Source organism: Equus asinus, chromosome 23 (genome assembly GCF_041296235.1).
Source record: "Equus asinus isolate D_3611 breed Donkey chromosome 23, EquAss-T2T_v2, whole genome shotgun sequence".
Taxonomy (NCBI): domain Eukaryota; kingdom Metazoa; phylum Chordata; class Mammalia; order Perissodactyla; family Equidae; genus Equus; species Equus asinus.
Window position 1 is genome coordinate 68445810 of NC_091812.1, and position 24475 is coordinate 68470284.

Here is a 24475-nt window from a genome sequence, read left to right on the forward strand (position 1 = left end):
TTCCTCCTTCTACTACACAGGTTGCAAATAACATTTTGTCATTAGTCTTTTAATTTTTATGATCGTGGTTTGGACTTAGCAAAGTTAAAATATTGATGTAAATGACTCAATCTTTTCCTTTATGAATTCTTTTTCTAAAAAAAGAAAATCTTCCCCCAAACTGGTAAGAAAAATGGCCACCATTTTTCTTTCAGAAGATTTTCTTCTAATATTTTTGTTTTTTACGTATTTTTCTTTGCAACATTTATTATTTAGCACATGGAATATGTGCTAATAGCTTTACATATACTAGCTCATCTAATCCTCATAATCATCCTATTAAAAAGATCTTTTATCTTTCTCATTTCATGAATAATGAAACTGAGGTTAGGGAGGTTAAATTATACAACCGAAGTAACATAGTTAATAAGTTCAGAACAGAGATTTAAAGCTAAAGCAATCTGAAGTCGTATTGATTCCACTGTACTCACATGCATATTAAGATAACTTAATAGAGCTATGTTTTGCTGTAGGGTTCTTTCATGATACGCGAATCCCTGAAATAATAACCAATTATTAAAGTCTTCATTAAAGTTTAATCGTTGTTGAAGTTAAATAAGTCCTTGCCTAAGCCCTTGAATCACTCCAAATACTTTTTGTTTTATGTTTTTTTAGAATAACATTGTGGATGACTCTAGGTGAAAGTGTAACAGGCTGCTTGGCTGTAGGGTATAGACATAGTTAGTTTTATTTTGCAGAACCAGACTAAAACACATTTTATTAGTCCACAAGACAAAAGATCTATGGAGTAGCTTCTCCAAAAATCTACTGTAAGGATATAGTTACATTATATTTTTATCAATGCTCTCTCTCATTTATTTAGTTTTTCTTTTTATCTATGCTGCTCACAAATTGGTGCTTAAACGACCACATGCCAGATTCTTGATAACATTCCTCTTCTTCTCAAAGAATATTAAAAGCTTCTTGTTTTAACCTTTATTTAAATTGCCCTGTTTTACTTATGTTATTATTGTAAGCATTCCCAAATTCTTTTTGAAATAGGTAAATAATAAGTAGTATTCATTAAAGCTATGAATTCAACAAATTCCTACGGCTGAATTCAGCAAATTACTAGGGCATAATCTGAATCTTAAGTATGCTGTTCAGCGCAAACTAAAATTATGCACAGATTGATATTATCTGAGCTGGGAAGGGCAAATTAGATGCTATACCTGTATACTTCACTGTAAATAGGACTGGAACATAACACTATATTTTAACCTCTTATTTATAAGCTTTTCTGATAAATATCACATTAAGATTTAAACAATGAATTAAGGCTAACTAAGTCAAGTATTTGACAACTCAGAAAGTGGTGGCTAGAACACCAGCCTTGAAAAAAATATACATACTCAAGTAAATCTTGATGCTTCCTTCTTCCTCAATCTCAAAGTCTATCTCAAAAGAAGACACTGACACTTGCCCATTTTATTCTTGTTGACAGGCAGAGCAATTAAAAGTTCACATAATTAAACCCTTTTAAACTGCTATGTACGTGTTAATAAAAATGAAGGACTGTTTTTTACCAGTAAACCATTCTATGCTTTGTGGATTTGCATTGTATTTTATTTCGACTTTGATAATCCAGCGAAAAATTTAGATTTAGGTCTCCAGAACAAATAATAATTGTTTCCATAAGCCCCATTTAAACTTTCAGAGTTAAACTATGGATTCCTGGTTTTGGTTCATCACGAACCACCCAAAAATTTGTTCTTACCTTTACACCTTGAATGAGACCATTCATGAGGAATGTGTGTTGAGGAAATGTTTCATGTAGAACCTACAAAAAGCAAACAAATGTCAAGACAAATTCAAAAGCAAATTAAACAAAGATTTCTGCCTCTGTTAATGGCAGGATAGAAAAATAAGATGAACTCTGGATTGAAAAAATTTTTAAGTATCAATGAAATATGCAAAATACCCTAAAAGTATGAAAAGGTAAGAACATAGTGAGGGAGAAATCTAAATAAGGCAACAACCTAAAAACGTATGCCCAGCACTCAGTTGCTTTTGCTATAAAAGCGTTTGCAGCAAAAATAAATTGTTAACTGGCTCCCCCTTCAATCACCAACAATTTTAAGCAGGTACCACCAAAGGGTTATACAAACTCAGGTATAAACCTGCAGCCCAGCTTCATGTGACCTAGGTAGTCCAGGAAACCTTAAGTCTTAAAACTGGATTACAGTGATTCCAAACTGGTAGCACCTCCAGATGCCTAGCAGGAAAAAATCTAAAATCACTTCTGAAAAGGTGATCATCTAGGCTTCAAATCAATTATACATATATTTGTTCAAATATAATGACCACCACATAATCAAAAGTAATCAGATACAAAAGGAAATAAGACATCATGAGCAAGAAATAGCAACAAACAAACAAAAATACAGAACAGAAACAGACTCTCAAAATACTTGACATTTTGGAATTATTCAACAGAGACTTTAAAATCAATATGCTTACTTTGTTCCAAGGTGTAGAAAATAACCTTGAAACTTTTGAATTAGAAACTGTAAAAAGGTACACAGCAGACGGAAAAAAGAAAATTCCAGAAGAGAAAAAATATATTAACTTAGGAACTTTATTGATATGATTAACAAGATTAGACAAAGTTAAGGAAAGAATTACTGAACCCAAACGTAGGTCAAAAGAATCCATCCAGAAGGCAGCATGGAGACACAAAAAGAATACAAAAGAGAAAGTAAGAGACACAGAGGATCTAATATAAAGTGTGATACAAGTTCAATTAAACTTGTCCTGTAATGAGATTGAGGCAGAGACAGTATTTCGCAAGTTAATTGCTGAGAATGTACTAGAACCAATGATAGACATCAATGCAGAGATTAAAGTAGCCTAACAAATTCTAAGCAGTATAAAAAGAAATCCACACTCAAAATCAAAATAAAACTGCAGAAAACCAAAGAAAAATTCTTAAAAGCAAAAAGAGAAATACAGACAGACTGCCTTCAAAGGGGGAACAGGTAGACTAAGAGATGGCTTCATAACAGTAACCATGGAACCCAAACAAGGAACATGCTATTCTATCATCAACGTAATGAGGAAAACAAATGCCAACCTAAAATTCTATACCCAGTTAAAATGTCCTTTGACATGGCACCACTTGGCAAGCCATGCTGTGGCAGGCGTCCCACATATAAAGTAGAGGAAGATGGGCATGGATGTTAGCTCAGGGCTGGCCTTCCTCAGCAAAAAGGAGGATTGACAGCAGATGTTAGCTCAGGGCTAATCTTCCTCAAAAAAAATAAAAAAAAATTAAAATTAAAAAAGACCTCCCCTGATTTAAAATAAATAAATAAATAAATAAAAATAAAATGTCCTTTGAGGACAAAGGCAAATATACACAGTTTTTGATCTAGCAAAAACTAGTTTACTAACTTATAGTAATGAGTTTCTTAACTTATAGACTCCAACTAATGAAATATAAAAAATAGATTTCTGGAAGAAAGAAAATAATCCACATGTAAGGTCCAAGATACAAAATGTAATAAAGAATAAAGAAAAATAGTTCTCAGAAAAATCATCCAACAATAAAAAATTTCATAGGATACAGAGATATAGAAATTTTCTTTAAAGAAAAAGGAATACAAATCATTATGATAATTGTTTAATAACTTAATTTGTCACATGCATCACAAAAATATGGTGAAAGAGCAAAACACAAAAGTCAGTATATTTTTAAGCACGTTTCTCTGATCCTGGGTGTTCCAGTTACTTATCCACTGTCTCAGCCCCATCCTCTCCCTCTGTACTCTGTCAGACCAAGGCTGAGAACCCTCAGACACTTCTCAAACTCTCCTTGCCCACAGGCTTCCTCATGGTTCCTGCCAGTGGGAAACAGAGGGTTGGGTGAGTGCCAGTGAACACTGCACCAACAACTCCAGGGCTGCCCTTATGCTGGAAAAGGGTCAGGAGTGCCGATCCTCCGCTGCACCCAGCTCCATCCTCACATTACCAACCTCTGACCTCTCCTAAAACAATTCTACACTCAAAATGATCCAAACACACAATTACTTATAAGAGACAACCTCTTTAATTTGGTGAAACTGTATCCATGTATGAATGACAGAGTATGCATTTATTGAGCTGCACACCCAGAAGACATTTGTTTTTACAATCCCTGATCTACTCCCACATTTGTAAATATACACATATAAAACTCAACAAAAAATTTGAGGAAAGCCACAAAAAAGAACACAAAAAGAAAAGGATAATCTATCTTACTGATAAATAACCAAATTATGGTAGGAAACAGAAGAGAGCTTTAAAATAAGTGTAAGTGTCCTCCAACAGATTCAAGATGCCACATGCTTTAAAAACAACGCACTGCACAGGGACCAGCACCAAACAAAGCAAAAGAAAACAGGTAAGGAAAGTCTTCAAGAACTGACTACAGAAGAAAACACAGAAATACACAAAGAAAGAGGAAGAAGAGCACAAGAATGGATAAATATTAGGGTAAACCTAACTGAACACTGACTGTGTAAGATACAACAATGTATTGTAGTGTTTAAAAATATATAGAATTTCATCACAACCATGATGCAAAAGGTAGAAGAGAAATACCTTTCTCTCAACAGATGATAGAACAGGTAGACATCACAGGATATTTCTTCTTTTCAGGTCATATGGAACACTTATCAGAATTAACCACATACTAGGATATAAAGCAAGCTTCAACAAATTTCAAAGAACTGAAATAATTCACAGGGGCTGGCCCTGTGACAGAGTGGTTAAGTTTGTGCACTCTGCTTCGGCAGCCCAGGGTTTTGCCAGTTTGGATGGTGGGGGTGGAAATGGCACCACTCATCAGGCCATGCTGAGACGGCATCTCATATAGCACAACCAGAAGGACCTCCAGCTAGAATATACAACTATGTCCTGTGGGGCTTTGGGGAGAAGAAGAAGAAAAAGTTTCTTTGAAATAATTCATAATATGATCTCTGACAACACAGTAAGCTAAAAAATCCCCCAAATGTTTAAAAATTAGACAATATACTTCCAATAACCTGGGAATCAAAAACGAAATAACGAGGAACATTAGAAAAAAGAATGAACTAAAAGCAATAGACACAACATATCAAAACTCATGAGTTATATCTACATCAATGCTGATGGAGAAATTTAAAGTTTTAAATACATGCAGTTGAAAACCAAAAAAGGGGGGCTGACCCGGGGGCAGAGCAGTTAAGTGCACACGTTCTGCTTCAGCAGCTGGGGGTTCACCGGTTTGGCTCCTGGGTGTGGACAAGGCACTGCTTGGCAAGCCATGCTGTGGTAGGCGTCCCACATATGGGGTAGAGGAAGATGGGCATAGATGTTAGCTCAGGGCCAGTCTTCCTCAGCAATAAGAGGAGGATTGGCACCAGATGTTAGCTCAGGGCTAATCTTCCTCAAAAAAAAGTAAGAAGAAGAAGAAGAAAACCAAAAAAGGGCTGAAATCAACGTTCTAAGCTTCCATTTAAAGACTCTAGAAAAAAGACCAGCAAAATAACCCAAAGAAATAAGGTATTAAAAAAGCAGAAATCAATGAAATAAAATGTAAACATTCAATAATGAAAAACAACAAAGCCAAAAGTAACTTCTTTGAAAAGATTAGTAAAATTGATATACTCTTAAGACTGACCAAGAAAAACCCCCACAAATTACTAATATCAAGAATGAAGAATAGGGGGCTGGTCCAGCAGTCAAGTGGTCAAGTTCACATGCTCTACTTCGGCAGCCCAGGGTTTTGCCGGTTTGGATCCTGGGCTTGGACATGGCACTGCTCATCAGGTCATGTTGAGGCAGTGTCCCATACAGCACAACCAGAGGCACTCACAACTAAAATATACAACTATGTACCGGGGGACTTTGGGGAGAAAAAAAAAAGGAAGAATAAACACAGTTAAAATGTCCATACTACCCAATGCAAACTGCAGATTCAATGCAATCCCAATCAGAATCCCAATGACAGTCTTCACAGAAACAGAACAAAGAATCCTAAAATTCACATAGGGCAACAAAAGAGCCTGAATAGCTAAAGTAATCCCGAGAAAAAAGAACAAAACTGGAGGCATCACAATACTGACTTCAAAAGAAAACTATAAAGCTATAGTAATCAAAACAGCATGGTACTGGTACAAAAACAGACACATAGATCAATGGAACAGAACTGAAAGCCCAGAAATAATACCACATGTATTGGACAGCTAACCTTCAAGAAAGGAGCTAAGAACATACAATGTAGAAAGAAAGTCTCTTGAATAAATAGTGTTGGGAAAACTGGACAGCCACATGTAAAAGAATGAAGGTAGACCATTACCTTTTGCCATACATAAAAATTAACTCAAAATAGGTGCCAGCCTGGTGGCATAGTGGTTGGGTTTGCATGCTCTGCTTTGGCGGCCCAAGGTTCACAGGTTCAGATCCCAGGCACAGACCTAGTACCGCTCATCAAGCCACACTGTGGCAGCATCCCACATAAAGCAGAGGAAGATTGGTACAAATGTTAGCTCAGCAACAACCTTCCTCAAGCAAAAAGAGGAAGACTGGCAACAGATGTTAGTTCAGGGCAAATCTTCCTCACATACACATACAAAAAAATTAACTCAAAATGGATTAAAGACTTCAAGGTAAGATGTGAAACCATAAAACTCACAGAAGAAAATATAGGCAGTATGCTCTCTGACACTGGTCTTAGAAGGATCTTTTCAAATACCATATCTACTCAGGCTAGGGAAATAAAAGAAAAAATAAATGGGATTACATCAGACTAAAGACCTTCTACAAGGCAAAGGAAACCAGGAACAAAACAAAAAGACAATCCATCAACTGGGAGAAAATATTTCCAAATCATATATCCAACAAGGGGTTAATCTCCAAAATACATAAAGAACTCACACAACTCAACAAAAAAACAAACAACCTGATCAAAAAATGAGCTGAGGATATGAACTGACATTTTTCCAAAGAAGATATACAGATGGCCAACAAGCACGTGTAAAGATGTTCAATATCACTAATCATCAGGGAAATGCAAATCAAAACTATAATGAGATATCACCTTATACCTGTTAGAATGGCTATAATTACTAAGACAAAAAACAAGAAATGTTGGAGAGGATGTGGGGAAAAAGAAACCCTCATACACTGCTGGTGGGAATGCAAACTGGTGCAGTCACTATGGAAAACAGTATGGAGATTTCTCAAAAAATTAAAAATAGAAATACCACACGACCCAGCTATTCCACTACTGTGTATTTATCCAAAGAACTTGAAATCAATACAAAGAGACCTATGCACCTCTGTGTTCATTGCAGCATTATTCACAATAGCCAAGAAGTGGAAGCAACCCAAGTGCTCTTCTATAGGTGAATGGATAAAAAAGATGTGGTATATATATACAATGGAACATTACTCAGCCATAAAAAAAGACAAAATCATCCCATTTGCAGCAACATGGATGGAACCTGAGGGTATTATGTTAAGTGAGATAAGCCAGACAGAGAGAGACAAATGTCATATAATTTCAGTCCTATCTGGAAGATAAACAAATACATGGACAAAGAGAGCAGATTAGTGGTTACTAGAGGGTAATGGTGACTGACAATAATGTCAACTGAAATTTCACAATGTTATAAACTATTATGACATCAATAAAAAATACATATATAAAAACAACTATTGTATTCATGAGAATAAAATTAGTAAAGCAAAGTGAAAACACAAAAAAAAAGAATGAGGAGGGCCAGCCCCAGTGGCTAATGGTTAAGTTCAGCGTGCTCCACTTTGGCAGTGCAGGGTTCGTTTCCTGGGAGCGGACCTACACCACTTGTCTATCAATGGACACGCTGTGATGGTGGCTCACATACAAAATAGAAGAAGACTGGCAGTGGATGTTAGCTCAGGGTGAATCTTCCTCGGAGGGGAGGGAAGGGGAGATAAGGAAGGAAGGAAGGGAGGGAGGGAGGGAGGAAGAAAAGAACGAAGATTCTGCACAGCAAAGAAACTATCAACAAAATGAAGAGCCAACTAAGTGAATGGGAGAAAATATCTGCAAATCATATCCCTGATAAGGGGTTAATATTCAAAATATACAAAGAATTCACACAGTTTAACAGCAAAAAGAGCCACCATCTGATTAAAAAATGGGCATAAAATCTGAACAGAAATTTTTCCAAAGAAGACATACAGATAGCCAATAGGTACATAAAAAGATGTTCAACATCATTAACCATCAGGAAAATGCAAATCAAAACCACAATGAGATATCGCACCTGTTAGAATAGCTATTATCAAAAAGACTAGAAATAACAAATGTTGGCAAGGATGTGGAGAAAAGGGACCCTTGTGCACTCTTGCTAGGAATGCAAATTGGTGCAGCCACTGTGGAAAACAGTAAGGAGATTCTTCAAAAAATTAAAAATGGAACTATCATATGATCCAACAATTCTACTTCTGGGTATTTATCCAAAGAAAACAAAAACACTCACTCAAAAAGATACATGCACCTCTATGTTCACTGCAGCACTATTTACAGCACCCAACATATGGAAACAACCAAAGTATTCATCAACGGATGACTGGATAAAGAAATTGTGTTTTATATATAAATATATATCTCCATATATACATTTATTCTATTTATTTACAGATCCGGAATATCATTCAGCCATAAAAAAGAATTAAATCTTGCCATTTGCAACAACATGGATGGACCTTGAAGGCATATGCTAGCTGAAATAACTCAGACAGAGAAAGATAGATACGGTATGATCTCACTTATATGTGAAATCTAAAAAAAAATAACCAAGCTCAGAGATACAGAGAACAGATTGGTGATTGCCAGAGGCGGAGAGTGGGGCTGGGTGAAATGGGTGACAGGGGTCAAAAGGTACAAACTTCCAGTTATAAAATAAGCATGTCATGGGATGTAATGTACAGCATGGTGACTATGGTTAATAACGCTGTATTGCATATTTGAAAGCTGGTAAGAAAGTAGATCTTAAAAGTTCTCATCACAAGAAAAAAAAATTTTGTAACTATGTATGGTGATGGATGTTAACTAGACTTATTGTGATCATTTTGCAATATATACAAATACTGAATCATGATGTACACCTGAAATTAATATACATGTAATTATTAATATAAATTATATTATTTATATACTATATAGTAAATATATATTATATATATATATATAAAAAACTAGGGTTATATGTCAATTATACCTCCATTAAAAAAAAAGAATGGAGACGTTATGAACAACATTTTGCCAATAAACTAGATTCTTATATATTTAGTGAAGAAATTCTTTGAAAAATACAAGTTAACAAAACAGACACTAGAAGAAACTGAAAATCTAAATAGTCACAATTCATTTTTAAAAATTAAATATTAAAAATCCTTGCTAAAATAAACAAACAAAAAAACCCTTCAGCCCTAGCAAATTCTTCCAAACATTTAAAGAAGAAATATCAGCAATTTCATTCAAACTTTTCCAGAGACTAGAAAGAGATACTTCCTAATTAATTTTTATAAGGCCAAGAAAAATCTTAATACTAAAACATGATGAGGACATTACAAGAAAAGAAAAATCACACACCACTATCTTATGACCATAGATGCAAGGACACTAACAAAATACTAGTAAATCATACCCAGCAATATCTAAAAAATATATATATCACAACTAAGTGAGTGAAAGCTATTCCAAGAATTCAAGGGTGGCTTAACGTTCAAAAGTTAATATAACTGGCCACATTAGCAGGATAAAGAGAAAAATCTAATTATTATCTGCTTATATGCAGAAACTTCATTTGATAAAATTTAATACTCATTCATGAAAACAACTCTAACAAAGGAAGAGAAGGGAACTTCCTTCCTATGATAAAGAGTACCTACAAAGACAAATCTACAGCAAACATCATACTTCGTGGTGAATTTTACATTGCTCTCCACCAGAGATCATCCATGAGATAAGGATGCCCACTATGGTTACTTCTATTCAACACTGTCATAGTCGATGCAATAAGAAAAGAAAAAGAAGTTAAAAACTGTCATTATTCACAAAAGATATGAACGTGTGTATAAAAATCTACAGATTAAACTATTAGGATTAATCAGTGAATTTACCAAAATCATTACACACAAGGTCAAAACACAAAAACAAACTGTTGTTTTACGTATCAGCAATAAAAAAATGAACCATTAACTACATTGTTTACAATAGCATAAAAACCATCAAATGCCTATGAATAAATCTAGTGAAAAACCTCTACACTGAGAAATATAAAATATTATTCAGAGCAATTTTTTTTTCCCAAGGCTACAGCTAAGTGTTTTATTTCGCTTTGCCACAAAAAATTATCATAAAAGTCACACGTTACAAATCACATGATAGTACTTAATTTAATTTTCATTTAAATCTTTTTTTCCCCTATTAAGGGCCCTATTCCTTGACATATATCCCACAGGTTTGGGACAAGGTTGGCTATTCACATGTTTTCTAAACTTAGAAAACACACTTAATGATACAAGTAGCCCCGGGTGCAAGTTTTGATTATTAATGAAATTGGTTCTCCTATCAGTTTTGTGGGATCTTCTTCCAAAAGGCTCCTGTCCTGTTGAAGTTAGCCTAGCTGATTTCTATTTCTTGTAACCAAGAATCCTAAATAATATCCAACATTTTAACCACCAAGAAATATCAGTTTAAATATTAGCTATCGTTATATTCTAAAAGAATAGATATTTCAAATTTTAACACATAAGAAAAAAGACCAGAACCTCAAAGTAAAGGTTATTCTTTTAAAGCGAATATTAGCTCTCTGCAAACATCACCTTATTCTTGTTTCTCTGCAGATGACTGACACCTTCAGCAGAGACTGGATGCCAGTCCAAGAATTGGCACTCGGCAACCACAAAGTGCACTCAAAGTCTAACATGGAGTAAGTCTCATTATGTTTGTTGAGTTGAAAATATGCAACTCTTTATTAAAACAGTGAAGTGTAAACATTAGCATTTCTAACTGCCATATATTTTTCAAGGCTTTTAGAAGAAAAGTTGCAGTATCACTTGGATTAGATAGTTTCCCAGTGGTAGAAATGAATTTTGTTTTTTCCGGTGGCCCTCACTATAGGATCATGTTTGTAACGTTAAAAAATCTAAGGAACAATGGAGCTAGAAGCTTCTAGAAGGCTATAATTCTTTCTTTTGCCCAGTGTCCATCTCTAGTCCTCACCCCACCTCTTCCCTCAAACCTTTCACACAGCTCCATCAGATCCCCACCGTCCTGGCTCAACACGCGCCCCTGGCCAACAGGTTTCCAGGTTCGTTAAAGTCCTGCGGGAAAGACAGTACACAGTGGCCGGGAACCTTTGAGTAAAAAGAGAACTGCTACCTGAGTGTCAGCTGAACATGTTGAAACTGTGCTCTTTTCGAGCACCAGAGTGTTATTTACAGTTTTTTTTATTGAGTTAATGATAGGTTACAATCTTGTGAAATTTCAGTTGTCCATTAATGATTGTCATTCGTGTTGTAGGTGCACCACTTCACCCTTTGTGCCCACCCCCCACCCCACCTTTCCCCTGGTATCCATTAAACTGTTCTTAGTCCATAATTTTAAATTCCTCATATGAGTGGAGTCATACACAGATTATCCTTCTCTAGCTGGCTTATTTCACTTAACATAATTCCCTCAAGGTCCATCCATGTTATTGCAAATGGAATGATTTTGTTCTGTTTTGCAGCTGAGTAGTATTCCATTGTATATATGTACCACATCTTCTTTATCCATTTGTCTGTTGATGGGCACTTAGGTTGCTTCCATGTCTTGGCTATTGTAAATAATGCTGCAATGAACATTGGGGGTGCATGGGACTTTTGGGATTGCTGACTTCAAGCTCTTTGGATAAATACCCAGCAGTGGGATGGCTGGATCGTATGGTAGTTCTATTTTTAATTTTTTGAGGAATCTCCATATTGTTTTCCATAGTGGCTGCACCAGTTTGCATTCCCACCAACAGTGTATGAGGGTTCCTTTTTCTCCACAACCTCTCCAACATTTGTTACTATTAGTTTTAGATATTTTTGTCATTCTAATGGGCGTAAAGTGATATCTTAGTGTAGTTTTGATTTGCATTTCCCTGATGATTAGCGATGATGAACATCTTTTCATGTGCCTATTGGCCATCCGCATATCTTCTTTGGAGAAATGTCTGTTCATGTCTGCAGCCCATTTTTTGATTGGGTTGTTTGATTTTTTGTTGTTGAGTTGTGAGAGTTCTTTATATATTATGGATATTAAGCCTTTGTCAGATATATGACTTGCAAATATTTTTTCCCAGTTAGTGGGTTGTTTTTTTGTTTCAATCCTGTTTTCATTTGCCTTGAAGAAGCTCTTTAGTCTGATGAAGTCCCATTTGTTTATTATTTCCATTGTTTCCCTTCTCTGAGAAGGCATGGTGTCCGAAAAGATCCTTTTAATACTGATGTCAAAGAGTGTACTGCCTATGTTTTCTTCCAGAAGCCTTATGGTTTCAGGTCTCACCTTTAGGTCTTTGATCCATTTTGAGTTTATTTTGGTGAATGGTGAAAAAGAATGGTCAATTTTCATTCTTTTACATGTGGCTGTCCAGTTTTCCCACCACCATTTGTTGAAAAGACTTTCTTTTCTCCATTGTATGCCCTCAGCTCCTTTGTCAAAGATAAGCTGTCCATAGATGTGTGGTTTTATTTCTGGGCTTTCAGTTCTGTTCCATTGATCTGTGCACCTGTTTTTGTATCAGTACCATGCTGTTTTGATTACTGTAGCTTTGTAGTATGTTTTGCAGTCAGGGATTGTGATGCCTCCCGTTTTGTTCTTTTTTCTCAGGATTGCTTTAGAAATTCGGGGTCTTTTGTTGCCCCATATGAATTTTAGGATTCTTTATTCTAATTCTGTAAAGAATGTCATTGGGATTCTGATTGGGATGGCGCTGAATCTGTAGATTGCTTTAGGTATAATGGACATTTTAACTATGTTTATTCTTCTAATCCATGTACATGGAATGTCTTTCCATCTCCTTATGTCGTCATCCAATTCTCTCAAAAAGGCCTTGTAATTTTCATTATATAAATTTACCCCAAGGTATTTTATTGCGATTGTGAATGGTATTGTGTTCTTGAGTTCTTTTTCTGTTAGTTCGCTATTGGAGTATAGAAATACTACTGATTTATGCAAATTGATTTTGTACCCTGCAACTTTGCTGTAGTTGTTGATTACTTCTAAGAGTTTTCCAATGGATTCTTTGGGGTTTTCTATATATAAGATCACGTCGTCTGCAAACAGTGAGAGTTTCACTTCTTCCCTCCCTATTTGGATTCCTTTTATTCCTTTTTCTTGCCTGATTGCTCTGGCCAGGACCTCCAGTACTATGTTAAATAAGAGTGGTGATAGAAGGCATCCTTGTCTCGTTCCTGTTTTCAGGGGGATGGTGTTCAGTTCTTGCCCACTGAGTATGATGTTGGCTATGGGTTTGTCATATATGGCCTTTATTATGTTGAGGTAGTTTCCTTCTATGCCCATTTTGTTCAGAGTTTTTATCATAAATGGCTGTTGGATCTTGTCAAATGCCTTCTCTGCATCTATTGAGATGATCATGTGGTTTTTATTCCTCAGTTTGTTGATGTGGTGTATCACGTTGATTGATTTGTGGATGTTGAACTATCCCTGTGTCCCTGGTATGAATCCCACCTGATCATGATGTATGATCCTTTTGATGAATCGCTGAATTCTGGTTGCCAAAATTTTGTTGAGAATTTTTGCATCTATGTTCATCAGTGATATTGGCCTGTAGTTCTCTTTTTTCATGGTGTCCTTGTCAGGTTTTGGTATCAGCGTGATGTTGGCCTCATAGAATGTGTTAGGAAGTGTTCCATCTTCCCTAATTTTTTGGAATACCTTGAAAAGGATAGGTATTAAATCCTCTCTGAAAGTTTGGTAGAATTCCCCAGGAAAGCCATCTGGTCCTGGGGTTTTATTCTTTGGGATGTTTTTGATTGCTGTTTCAATCTCTTTCCTTGTGATTGGTCTGTTCAAGTTGTCTGCCTCTTCTTGAGTGAGCTTTGGGAGATTGTAGGAGTCCAAGAATTTATCCATTTCCTCTAGGTTATCCATTCTGTTGGCATATAGTTTTTCGTAGTATTCTCTTATATAATCCGTCGTATTTCTGCAGAGTCTGTTGTTATTTCTCCTCTTTCATTTCTGATTTTGTTTATTTGAGCTTTCTCTCTTTTTTTCTTTGTAAGTCTGGCCAGTGGTTTGTCAATTTTATTTATCTTCTCAAAAAACCAGCTCTTTGTTTCATTGATCCTTTCTACTGCCTTTTTCGTTTCAATAGTATTTATTTCTGCTCTGATTTTTATTATTTATCTCCTTCTGCTGACTTTGGGCTTTATTTGTTCTTTTTTCTCTAGTTCAGTTAGGTGTACTTTAAGATTGCTTATTTGGGATTTGTCTTGTTTGTTAAGATGTGCCTGTATTGCGATGAATTTTCCTCTTAACACAGCTTTTGCTGTATCCCATATGAGTTGGTATGGCATGCTATCATTTTCATTTGTTTCCAGGTATTTTTTTTTCTTTAATTTCTTCAATGATCCATTGCTTGTTCAGTAGTGTGTTGTTTAGTCTCCACATCTTTGTGCCTTTCTCAGCTTCTTTCTTGTAATTAATTTCTAGGCTTATAGCATTCTGATCGGAGAAGATGCTTGTTGTTATTTCATTTTTTTTAAATTTGTAGAGGCTTGCCTTGTTTCCTACCATATGGTCTATCCTTGAGAATGTTCCATGTGCACTTGAGAAGAATGTGTATTCAGCTCTTTTAGGGTGAAGTGATCTATATATGTCTATTAAGTCCAATTGTTTTAGTTTTTCATTTAGCTCCACTATTTCCTTGTTGATTTTCTGTCTGGATGATCTGTCAATTGATATGAGTGGGGTGTTGAGGTCCCCTACTATTATTGTGTTGTTTTTAACATCTTCCTTTAGGTCTGTTAATAGTTGCTTTATGAATCTTGGTGCTCCTGTGTTGGGTGCATAGATATTTATAAGCGTTATTTCTTCTTGATGAAGTGTCCCTTTGATCATTATATATTGTCCCTCTGTGTCTCTCTTTACCTATCTTATTTTGAAATCCACTTGGTCTGATATAAGAATTGCAACACCTGGCTTTTTTCCCTTGCTATTACCTTGAAGTATTGTCCTCCACCCCTTCACCCTGAGCCTGTGTTTGTCCTTGGGGCTGAGGTGTGTTTCCTGGAGGCAACAAATTGTTGGATTTTGTTCTTTAATCCTTTTTGCCACTCTGTGTCTTTTTATTGGAGAGTTCAATCTGTTTACATTGAGAGTGATTATTGATGCATGTGGACTTAATGCTGTGAATCTGTCGCTCATTATCTTGTTTTCCTGTGTTTCTTTTCCTGTGTGCTTTAGACTACCCATTTAATACTGCAATTTCTTATGCGGGGTTTCTTAGATTTTCCCTTATTTATGATTTGTAACTCTGTTCTGTATTTTATTTTAGTGTCTACCTTGAAGTTTGTATTTAGAATCTCGTGTATAATATAGTCTATTCTCTGGTGGTCTCTTACTTACTTGTCCAATACTGATTTAGACTCTTTGCTCTTCCCCTCCTAAATAATTATTTTCATTTCTTATTCCAACTCGTGTTATGAATTTGTAGTTAGAGTGATAAGATCGTCCTTGCTTTGGTAGTTTCCTTACCTTTACCCTAATGCTATAGTTGAACATTTGCTATCCTGTTCTGGTTCTATCCATCGGTCTCCCTAGTCAGTGGTTTGTAGCCCCTTTCTCCCTTTTTTCTTTTTTCAGGTATGAGAGCCTTCTTGAGGATTTCTTGTAGTGGAGGGCTTTTAGTTACAAATTCCCTTAACTTTTGTTTGTCTGGAAAAGATTTAATTCCTCCCTCATATCTGAAGGAAATTCTTGCTGGATAGAGCATTCTTGGCTGAAGATTTTTATCTTTTAAAGTTTTGAATATGTCACTCCATTCTCTCCTAGCTTGTAAGGTTTCTGTAGAGAAATCCACTGACAGTCTGATAGGGGCTCCTTTAGGGTTATTCTCTTCTTCTTTCTTACTTCCCTGAGTATTCTTTCCTTATCTTTCCTTCTTGCCAATTTTACTACTATGTGCCTTGCAGTAGGTCTTTTTACACTGACAAATCTAAGAGATCTGAAAGCTTCCTCTACACACATTTCTCCGTCAATCCCTAGATTTGGGAAGTTCTCTTCAATAATTTCGTTAAGCACACTTTCTGCTCCATTTTCCTTTTCCACGTTCTTGGGAATTCCTATGATCCTTATGTTCTCACTCCTCATTGAATCCACTATCTCTCAGAGATTTTCCTCGTTTTTTTAAATTCTTAGTTCTCTTTCTTCCTGTCTGGAGCCATTCAGCCTGTCTATCTTCAATTATGTTAATTTGCTCTTCTATGGTGTCTACACGGGCATTCAGGGAATCCGTATTCTGTTTTATCTGGTCCATTGTGTTTTTCATCTCTAGTAATTATGTTTGATTCTTCTTTATGATTTCAGTCTCTTTTGTGAAGTAACTCCAGAACTCGGCTTGTTTCTCTCTCTTTCTCTGTACCTCATTGAGTTTTTTGATTATAGCTGCTCTGAACTCATTATCACTTAGCTTACCTAATTCCAAGTCCTCAGGACTTAATTCTATGTTTTTATTGTTTTCCTTCTGCTCTAGGGCTTTTATAAATTGTTGGATGGTAGAGGAGCGGTTTTTTCATATGGTGGTAGAATTCGGTTACAGTTACAGCCTGTCGCCAGATGGGGGTCGAGAGCGGCATGTTATGAGCTCTCTGCCTTGGGGCAAGATGGCTGCGCCCAGTGGTTTTGCCGGGAGGGAGGGGCTGCTATTCTCACGTGCCAACCTGGATTCAGATCAGTTATGTTCTCTGGTCTCCCGAGGCCCTGGGTTTATGGGGTCCCCGCGGATGGAAGCTTTCCCCCCATCAGTGGGTTTCCACTGAACCAGCGGCAAGAGTCCTGGATGATCCCCAGTCGTGCGGCCCCTCCCCTGCTCCTTCCCGACCGGCGCAGCAGCGATTGCAGACTCTAGGGGAGGGAGTGATGTTCTCTCCTACCATTCCAGCGCCTCCGAGGCTGTTAGTAAGGTTTATGATCTCCGCCTTCTTGGTATTGTAGGTCTCTAACGTGTTGGCATTAGATTTATTCTCTGAAATTCAGTTTTTCCAATCCTTTGTTGTATTTTGGAGGGGAGAGAATCCCGGGTCAGCTCACCCTGCCATTTTGCTCCCTACAGTTTTTGAGTCATCCAGAGCAATTTTTAAAGACTAGATAGAAGGAGGATATGCCATATAGATTAGAAGACTAAATATTTTAAAAATGTCAGTTCTCCCCCAATTAATCTATAGTCAATGCAATCACAATCAAAATTTCCAGCAAGTAATTTTGTGAATATTGAAGAGTTGATTATAAAATGTACATGGATCTATAAAAGGCCTAGAATAACCAAGACAATCTTGGGGAAGAAGAACCAAGCAACCGATGTTACACAAGATATCAAGATATTGCTATAGAAATCAACACAGCATGGTACTGACACAGGACATACAGATAATTTAGAATACAAAACCTAGAAACAAATCCATATATACATGGTTGCCTGACTTATCACCAAGTTGACACACATAGTGGGAAAAAGATTTTCTTCAATAAATGATGCTGGTCCAACTATACATCCACATGGAACCAAAATGAATCTTGAGCCCAGAAAACACAATCATTGTTTCTAGATGGATGGTAGATCTATGCACGAAAAATAAAGCAAATAAGGTTTGAGGGAGAAGAAAGTTTCTTAAACAAGATTTTTAAAAAGCACTAACCGTAAGGAAAAAATTAATAAGTTGAACTACATAAAAATGATGAACTTCTGTTCATCACAAGACACCATTAAAAGAGTGAAAAGGCAATCCAAGGAAGGGGGAGAGATATTAGCAATAAATATGTGCATTTTTACACACACAAACACATACATACATGCAAAAGAAGAACATATGTCCAGAACATATAAAGAATTTCTACAAACAGTAAGGATAGACTAACTATTTAAAATAGACGAAACACTTGAACTGACACATCACAAAGATATTCACATGGCCAATAAATAGATGCAAAGGGAGTTAACTTCACTGATTATTAGGAAGAGGCAAATTAAGACCCCTGTACCCATCAGAATGGCTAAAACGAAATACCAATTGTTGGTGAAGATGTGGAGCCTGGCTGGCTGGAGGGTAAACTGGTTCAACCACTCTGAGAAACTTTTGGCAGTATATACTGAAGATGATCAAAACTCTGCAATTTTACTCCTATGTATATATTATAAGAAACATGTATACAGTCACCAAAAGACATATACAAGAAATATCACAACAGCAATATTTGTAATAGGCAAAACTGGACACCCGAATGCTCATCAACAATAGAATGAATTTCAGTGATTTGTTAGAAGGATTAACAGGATTCAGAAACTGTTATGTTCACAGTTACAATTTACTATAGCAGAAGGATACAGCTCAGAACCACAAACTTACTTTTCTTGCCTAACATTCAGTAGCTTAATATATAAATGCTTCTCAGTTTGTTGTATGCCTTTCACTGAATTCCAGAGCACTGAAATTATTGTTTTTGACTGTTTTGTCCAGCTCTATTTGGAGAGAATTTGTTGACCTCCTTATATCGTCATGTTAAAAGTCAGAAGTTTGACAGTAACTTTTGGGAAAAAAATGAACGCCTCAGAGATCTGAGAAATATTATCAAGTGCAAAGACATGTATAACGACAAGTTTAAAAGGAAAGGAGAGAAGGTGCAGCAAAAATATTTGATGAAATAAGGGCCAAAAACTTCCCAAATTAGATAAAAAATATTAATCTATATATCCCAGAAGCTAAACAAACCCCAAGTAACACAAAGAGATCCATTCCTAGACACATTATAGCACAAACAGTTGAAAGACAAAGAGAAAATCTCTAAAGCGGCAAGGAAAAGAAAATGAATCACCACATACAACAGGGACTGACAAACTTATTTTGTAAGGGGACATATAGTATATAGTAAATATTTTAGGGTACATGGTCTGTGTTGTAAGTAGTCAACTCTGCCATTGTAGCACAAAAGCAGCCACATTCAATGTGCATCATTGTGATCCAACAAAATTTCATTTATGGATACTTATATTTCAATTTCACATAATTTTCTTGTGTCACCAAATACCTTCCTTTGATTTTTTCCAACTATTTAACTATGTAAAAACCATTGTTAGTGCACAGACCACTTAAAAGCAGGCAGTAGGCCAGATTAGGCCTGTGGGCCACAGTTTGCAGACCCCTGATGTAAAAGGAACAATACTTACTAACAGCTGACTGCCCATCAGATATAATGGATGCTGGAAGGCAATATGATGATATATTAAAAGTGCTAAAAAAATCAGAATGCACACCAAATGTTTTATATACCAAATTTTAAGACAAGGAGAGCCACCAACAGTTACTTTATATTTCTATGTCAACTTTTTCTATAATTGTATTGATTAGGGAAGTTGGAAACTAGCATTTTTTAAGCATTCACAAGTTTATTAATATAAAAGTATGCTACAGACTCCAACATATAACACACAATAATAGGAGAGAAAGAAATTCCAAGCAAAGGTCATTGCATCTACGTAGTTAATGCTCATTATATCATAATAGTCGTGCAAGAGAAAGCAAAGATTTAATACATTGTGGTTATATATTATAGATACTTCTAGTGAGTGCTATCTACCTCATTTTAATAATTACAATGCACACAAGAGGGCAGGTTCTGAGTACTTTGGTCAAAATGCCATTAGAAAACTATCAAAATCATAAGATGAGCCTGGAACATCTTGTGATTCCAGAAAGCAAGACAGTCTCCATGTGACTATAATTAGAACCTTATTTCCTTTTCATGTGAGAGCAAATCACCTAACAAAGAGCCTGTATATTATGTCAAAAATGCCTGCCAAACAGTCCTGTCCCCTCCCACCCACCCCAACTCCCAAGAGGAAACAGTGGTTAAGTGAAGAAGACAGAAGGGCTGGACCGCAGAGCAAATACGGGCCGACAAGATAGAATACATCTGTTGAATGAATGGGCACATATTCTGAGAGTAAGGAAAAAGGAATAAGAAAATTAAATGTGACAGGAAAATGTTTAAAGAGCATTCTTTGCGTTATTAGATCACCATATGGAGAGGATGGCATAGTGGGGAATACTGAGTCCTTGAATCTCTAGCAGGATTTCAGGAAGGTCAGCTTACAAAATCAAATCTGCAAATTACAAGAATAAAATCCTTCGCTCACAGGAACTAATATTAAGTATATCTTTATTGAAATAAGTGTTCTATTTAAATATATCTGAAGACATTTAAATTAGTTTAATCAGACTACTTTATTTACATTAAAATGAGACCAAGCCCTCTAAAGCAATGCACGTTTTGACTAGAGGGTAGAATGTCAGGCAGGGATGTAAGACAAAAGAGGTCATTTTTATGTACAAACTACTACTATTAGAAGCTAAGGCCACTGTGTGAGCCAACTTTACAAATCTGCTTCAGTGTATTGGAGTGAAGACCTTTCTGATGGTGCTTAATTAACAAATTAAAGTTGTAATCTAGGACATGGCTACACAAGATAGGCAACAAATCTCACAGAGAAAATGACTAAGAAGTAGTAAATTGTTCTAAACTACTTTCAAGGGAGTGTTCTAAGGAGTGCTAGGATGCAGAGATAGTCAAGATTAGATAAAATATTAATAGGTATGTACGGTTCTCTATCTTCAAATCCTGATCTCAAGACTGTTTTTCTCACCTTGATGGAAACAGGACAGAGCGCTGTTCACCAGTCAGAGTGAGGAAAAAAAAAAAGAACACACATGAACCATTATCCTAATAATTACACCATGGTGGGTGAAGGATTAATGATGCTAACAACTAGAAATCAGACAATAGTAAACCCCAACATAAAGGAAGAGGATCAATGAACTCCAGCTGTAATGAAATAAACCCTAATTTTGTCCCTTCTTTATCAAATCACCTAACTTACCACTTCGCCGTCCAAAAGTCAGAAAGTGGAAGGGATATACCAGGGAAAATCTTTTCAAAAGGTGGAGTGCACCAGTCCCCCCACATCAAAAAAGAAAATAGCAAAGTGGTGTAAAGGCTGGGGAAAATAGGAATGTAAAGGACTTGTAGCATAATTTAGCAACACCAAGAACTCCAAAAAAGGGGATTAGCACACCTACTAACTCAGCAACACTTGTATGACATCAGAGTGTGATGCTGATGCGGGGTTGGTGAGCTGAGGAGTCGAAAGAAAGATTTCTTAGACTCTTAAGATCTGGCAGTAGTGCTCTTTTATTTAGAGAATAGAATAGCATGGGGACAGGATCCATGGGCAGTCAGAGCTTCTGCTGCGTGGGGACAGGACCCACGGGCAGTCAGAGATGCTGTTGGCATGGGGAGCTGCTGCTGCCACCGCTGGCATGGGGACAGGACCCATGGGCAGGCAGAGCTGCTGCGTGGGGACAGGATCCATGGGCAGGAGGAGCCGCTGCTGCTGCCACTTCTGCTGCTGCCCCAAGTTGAGGGTTAGAGCTAAATTTAAGGCATAGGTATGTGAGCTACCTCTTTATAAGACAAAGGATATGTAAAAAAGTTAAAACGGTATCAGTGCCCGTAGGGTCCAGCTATTTGGTGGTCCCACAACTTTTAGATAAGAATCAAACCAGATTGAGTAAATGGCAGAAGTCACCGCTTAAATATTATCCTCAGCCAAAGACAAACGAGGATTTTGGGGGGCGGGGGGTGGGGTCAGTTACATGAGGTTGCCAGACAGCAAACAACTTAAGTTCTTGCCTTCCCCATTAAGAGTTTCCAGAGATAGGGCCATCCCCCCTTCCTTCTGGCACAGAGAGGGAGGCACGGAGATTTCCTTCACAAATGCAACTGTCTCTGATCAAAGGGCAAGCAAATTCCACTCCTCGGTGGGGAGCCCGCTTCTCATCTGTAGTTTTAAAATTAACCAGCCTAAAAATCCTCATCATAAACTGTTTTAAAATTAACCAGCCTAAAAATCCTCATCAATGCTAATGTGGGGACCTGGAAATGGCCACCCCAAGATATGTCTCTGGCATGATGATTATTTGAGGCTAGTTACTTTGCAGACAGGAAAGAAACTGAAAAGTAGAATTTACTTACCCTTTGTAAGAGACATTTACATTGTAAAGGACCTATCCATCTGTAAAGATCTCTCTAAAAACTCTTAATCAATGGGGAAGGCAAGGACTTAAATCTGCATTTTATTGTGCTTCTCTGGTAACCTCCTGTAACTGACTTCCCTCCCCCTCCCAACATTGGCATTTCTTTAAGGATTAAGCATCTTTCCATAGGCTAGAAACTGATTGCTGCGCTCACCTGTGGCCACCCAGCTCAAGACAATAGACTTGCCTCCTGCTACACCCACCGAGATAGCAGACCCACTATCTGCTGTGTCCATCAAGTGCCGGGCTGACAGGGCAATCTTGTGACTATTGTGGGAGGGACATTTCAATCATATGTGAAATATCCTGTTTGGGGGTATATAACCACTCTGCACCCCACTTCTTCGGTGCCCTTTCTTCCTTTGGGAAGAAAGGTCCTGGGCCATGGTCCTCATAAAGCTTTGTTTAATTTTCTCTTGCTATTCTGTCTCATGTGAATTTAATTCGTTCTCTGGCCAGACGAACCCACTTTGGATAGAGGAAATGTCTTCCTCCCCTACACTAACAACTCTTTACTCCTCTCACATAAATGTTTATTTTAACCAAATTTTTGCAAGCAGCAGAACTGCTTGGAAACTGCAAAAAGGCAGCAGAGAAACATTTTAGCTAGCTTCTAAGACTGCATTCCAGGGTCTAACAGAGATATATAAACCCTATGAAAATTACCTGCTTTGGGTAATAAGAAGGAAGGTGCATCAGTCCCTGGGGCATATTAAAATTAAGTAACTAATTAACTAAAATTAAAAGGGATCTTGGGGCCAGCCTGGTGGCATAGTGGTTGGGTTTACACACCCCGCTCCAGCAGCCCGGGGTTTGTAGATCTGTGTATCGCTTATCAAACCATGCTGTGGCAGGCGTCCCACATATAAAATAGAGGAAGGTGGGCACAGATGTTGGCTCAGGGCTAATCTTCCTTACCAAAGGGAGGATTGGCTGTGGATGTTAGCTCAGGACTAATCTTCCTCATCAAAAACAAAGAAACAAACATAAAAGGGATATGACAATCTGATCTAGGGTCAAAAAGGTGAAAGGATTTTAACTGTCTGGAAGAAGGTTTCAGAATTTCCGACAGGCCATCAGAAACACTAAAGTATTCTTCATTTCAATTTGAATTCTTACCAAATAAAGAATAATTACAAGAATACTTCTATATTGAGAAACCTGCTGAACCAGTATAACAGATTATAGGCAAGTGATTGCATCAGAAAAACACTATTTTGAAACTCTTAACTTCGCAACCTAAAGAAGCTGGGGGGGGCGGAATTCAGAGAACTATGGCCAAAAATTAAATAATAACACAGTTCCTTAAAATGAGTGGCTTTGTGCGTCTATACTCATACTAAAAATATGTCTTGAAGAAACAATCACTCGAGGATGCATGTGCGTGTGACTGCAACACATCTATTTGTTCAAAGAAAATACATATTGAGCTCCAACTGTGTCCCAGGTAGCCCTAGGCACCAGGGACACAGTGATAAACATGGCAGGCAGGATCTCATGAAAGTTAAAATGAGGACCATGTATCCTCATTAACTAATAACCAGTTACCTTCTGTAGTTAAGCATTAAGAAGAAAAAGGCAGTACAACGAGAAAGAATAAAACAGAGGATTAAAAACACAGGCAATTTTGGGGGCCTGTGGTTAAGTTCGCACGCTCTGCTTCAAGGGGCCCAGAGTTTCACCGGTTCAGATCCTGGGCACAGACATGGTATGGCTTGTCAGGCCATGTTGTGGCAGCGTCTCACACAGCACAACCAGAGGCACTCACAACTAGAATATACAACTATGTACTGGGGGGCTTTGGGGAGGAGAAGAAGAAGGAAAAAAAAGGAAGATTGGCAACAGATGTTAGTTCAGGTTCCAATCTTTAGGGAAAAACCAACAGGCAACTTTTTAGGTCTACTGTTCTATCCAAGTTGTAATTTTAATTAAATCAAATTGTATTTTAAATGTGCCAGAAGAATTAAAAACTTTAAAAAGTGTATAGCAAAGCCTTATATAAGGCCAACAGCCACCCTCTAAAGTTCTCTACTTTCTAAACCTAATTTGGGAACAAAGTTTATCT

General features: G+C 37.0%; 1 protein-coding gene across 2 annotated transcripts in view; it reads right to left on the bottom strand.

The window, feature by feature from the left end:
- Nucleotides 1–24475, bottom strand: part of MFSD14B (major facilitator superfamily domain containing 14B) — an 86268-nt gene that overhangs the window by 31339 nt on the left and 30454 nt on the right. For both annotated transcript variants that reach the window (XM_044756581.2, XM_044756580.2), the window contains one exon: nucleotides 1757–1819. In XM_044756581.2, coding sequence (XP_044612516.2) covers nucleotides 1757–1819 — 63 coding nt within the window. The remainder of the gene's footprint in view (nucleotides 1–1756; nucleotides 1820–24475) is intronic.